Here is a 3,412-nt window from a genome sequence, read left to right on the forward strand (position 1 = left end):
TATCGAGGTGGACAAAATGCCCATACACTCAGACCAGTTGGTCCATTTAGCTCATCTCATACCGAATTGTCTTGATTCGGTTTACCTACCTAAGTGTTATCATCAAAGTGTTAATACATTATCAACCATAAAGTCACCTCTAGATGACCAAAGAGTCCTGTCTTTCTGGCGAAATTAAATGTCTCTCTGGGTTTTAGGTTTTTAATATCTTTTTTTTTTTAGGAAAAGCTTTATTCAAATAGTTTGATTTTAGTGTGGACAAGGCTTCACATTCGCACATGATGTGAAATGAGTCTTCCTTCTCTTTATCCATACTCCCTGCACAATGGTGATTCCAATACCCCCATTGCGTTAAGATTTTTAAGCAGGTGACCATGGCCTGTCAGTAAACCAGTCAGGGTGCAGTCAGTCATTTGATGTCTAGTCATGCTATTAGGATCACCCAACAGTAGACCAGGGGTCTTGATAAACATTTTAGATTGTCTAGGTACTACCAAGTACTTCCAGATTTTCCTGTGTTGTTCTCTGCACCAATTCTTGGGTAACGCTTTGAGCGATTGCTCAGTGAGCCCTACCACTGGTTCTGGTCCAACATAGGTGTTCTCTGCTCCTTTCCTGGCTAGAAAGTCAGCATTCTCATTTCCAGTGACACCGTTGTGTCCCGGTACCCACGCTAGTGTAACTTTGTTGAACCTCGATAGTGATTCTAAAGTTTCCCTGCATTCGAGGACCAGCTTTGAATTCACCTGATCGTTACAGAGTGCTTTCAAAGCCGCTTGACTATCACTTAAGATAGTTATCTTCCTATTTTTGTATACCAGCAGGTTCTGAGCCCCTACCAGTATCGCCATCACCTCTGCTTGGAAAACAGAGGGTGTTGTGCCCAATGACATACTGACATTTATTCGTGGCTTTAAGCCCCAAATTCCAGCACCTNAAATTTATTCGTGGCTTTAAACCCCAAATTCAAGCACCTACCTTTCCTGATTTTTTGGATCCATCTGTATATATCACAAATCCTCTTTTTTCATTTAGATGGTTAATATTCCATTCTCTACGTGTAGTGATCTCCACTTTGTAGGGAATGTTATTCTTAAGAACCAGTTTGATATAGTCCAAGGGGTATTCCAAAAAGCCCTGGTCTATCTCTATTAGTATTTTACCATGTTCTGTTGTATCACTCTCCAAAGTCCACATACCTAAGTTGTGGAATCTTAGTGCTTCGGCTTTGGGGTGAGCTTTCACCTCTAAATGCAGTAGAGGCAATCCAATTAATGCCTCTAATGCGACCGTTGGTGTAGTTCTTAATGCTGTAGTGATGGCCATAGCATCATGTATGCGACTAAGTTCTTTCCTATCTGTATCGAGTGCTGTTCTGATCCACTTGACTAGGGCACCATACAATATCATAGGTTTAATCACTGATGTGTACAACCAGTACATAACTCTTGGTTTAAGACCCCATGTTTTTTCCAAGGCTCTACTGCAAGTCCACAATGTGGTCATTGCTTTTTTGATTCTTGACTCAACATGTCATTTCCATTGTAGCTTACTTTCTAAGATTAATACCTTAGTATTTTACTTCCGATTTTAAGTTAACTTCTTGTCCAATTAGAGTAAGAGTGTCAAAACTGTCTAGTCCTATTCTCCTTCTAGTGAACATAACAACCTCTCATTTACTTGGATTAACAGATCGTACTTACTACACCATATCTGTATAGTGTTAAGTCTTTGTTGTGCTAAGTCTATAATAGTGTCTGGGAATTTACCCACCACTGCTATAACTAAGTCATCCGCTTAGGCATCCTGCAGCTTTAAAACTGCCAAAGGCTTTTATTGCCCATCTTATTCCATTTGGGATTATCACTTTCCTGGTTAGTCTCCAATCAGCACAGGTCACACGTTTGTCCTGTGCATCATGTTCCTGTTCTTTGTTGTTAATTGCAGAGTCAGGAAAATGTGTGATTACCAAATGTGATAATGTTTTATAATCGTTATTGGTGTACATTCCGTCTGGCACTAGTATTACCTCGACAGTTTTGTTTGGTCCATTCCTTAGTGATCGCAGAAGTCTAGTTGCTATAGGGAGTTGTTGTATATCTCCACAGAACTTCTTCCAGCTTTCTCTTTTGGACTTTTTTACAGATTTGTAGTTCCTTTGGGCGTCCTTATATGATTCCCAGTGTTATTCCAAACTTGATTTCATTGCTTTATTTAAGAGCTTACGTTAACTCTTTCTTAATTTAGACAGATTAGCGTTCCACCAAGCTACACCCTGCTCTGTACCTTTCCTTTCTATTAAGGACAGTTTTCTTTGTAAGCCGAGACAATGTAGTCCTGTAGCATATTTATAGCCCTTTCAGTCCTCTGTCTCGACCCCAATCTAAACTGTAAGTTATTCAGGTCACGAGAGAGATCTGCCCTGTATTTGTCCCAGTTTGTTCTTTTCGGGTTCCTATAGTACTCCGCCTCAACTTTGTTAATTTCCAAAGTGAATCGTAAGTGCCTATGATCAGAAAGAGAAGGTTCGGAGGACACTTTCCACCCTTTTATCTTTTGAAGTAACCCTTTTGAACAAACTGTCAGATAATTGACTTCCTGCCTGTTCCTGATAACTAAAATAGGTTAACTACCACTATTCAGTATACTAAGGTCTGTAGTAGCAATAGATACATTATAACTTCTCCTCTTTGGTTGATGTTACTGCTCCCCCAAATAGTGTGGTGTGCTTTAGCATCCATACCTAGGAAATAAGTGAGGGCTTTAAAATAATATACTCGGATAAGTCCAATAAAAAGAGTAGTATAGGAAAAATTATGGATAAGGAGATGAAAAGTACAGTAGTATAAGTAGTTAGGAAAATGACTGTGTTAACGCTTTGATGGATTGTCTTATTGCTTGAAACGCTTAAGTATTTATCTATGTTTATAGTTGAGTTCTGATATAACGGACTTATTGCAGAGTCCATTTTTAGAGTGATTGACTCTGTAGAACTTAACTGTAAACATGAATACATCCTTAAGCACTTAATGCAACTAGTTACGAAAAGTGACATAATTATAGCCGTAAAATTGATTTTCGAGTGGTATTGATGAGAATCTAAGAAACACGTTTGAGTCCGGGTGGTTGAAGAGGAGAGGAGCGTTTGGTGTGTTTTGTGATAAGAGAAGTCCAATCAATCGTAGATAAAATGAAAGAAAATAATCTTAGATGGTTTGATCATGATATGAGGAGAGAAGAATAAGAAGCTATAAGAACAGTTATAGAAATGAATGTTGACAGAAGAAGAGGTAGAGGAAGACGAAAAAAAATAGAGGGATGTTATTGAATGTGATGTGATGTTGTACGTAGATATACAGTTATAGACATGAATGACCACAAGTAATACAATGAGATAAAGGCATGGAAAAAG

General features: G+C 38.6%; 1 protein-coding gene across 1 annotated transcript; it reads right to left on the reverse strand.

The window, feature by feature from the left end:
- Positions 1-215: 215 nt before the first annotated feature.
- LOC126906681 (uncharacterized) lies at positions 216-1,591 on the reverse strand. Its single transcript, XM_050687412.1, has 2 exons — positions 975-1,591; positions 216-934 (listed from the first exon to the last, which is right to left on the reverse strand). Exons 1-2 carry the CDS (start codon positions 1,504-1,506, stop codon positions 306-308), a joined length of 1,161 nt encoding a protein of 386 aa, XP_050543369.1. The 5' UTR covers positions 1,507-1,591; the 3' UTR covers positions 216-305.
- Positions 1,592-3,412: the final 1,821 nt, after the last annotated feature.

Source organism: Daktulosphaira vitifoliae, unplaced genomic scaffold (assembly GCF_025091365.1).
Source record: "Daktulosphaira vitifoliae isolate Bord-2020 unplaced genomic scaffold, ASM2509136v1 Scaffold_1, whole genome shotgun sequence".
Classification (NCBI taxonomy): Eukaryota; Metazoa; Arthropoda; class Insecta; order Hemiptera; family Phylloxeridae; genus Daktulosphaira; species Daktulosphaira vitifoliae.

Excerpts from the sequence above, each read along its gene's own strand:
- LOC126906681 (XM_050687412.1), bottom strand. The coding sequence starts at position 1,506 with ATGACCACATTGTGGACTTGCAGTAGAGCCTTGGAAAAAACATGGGGT.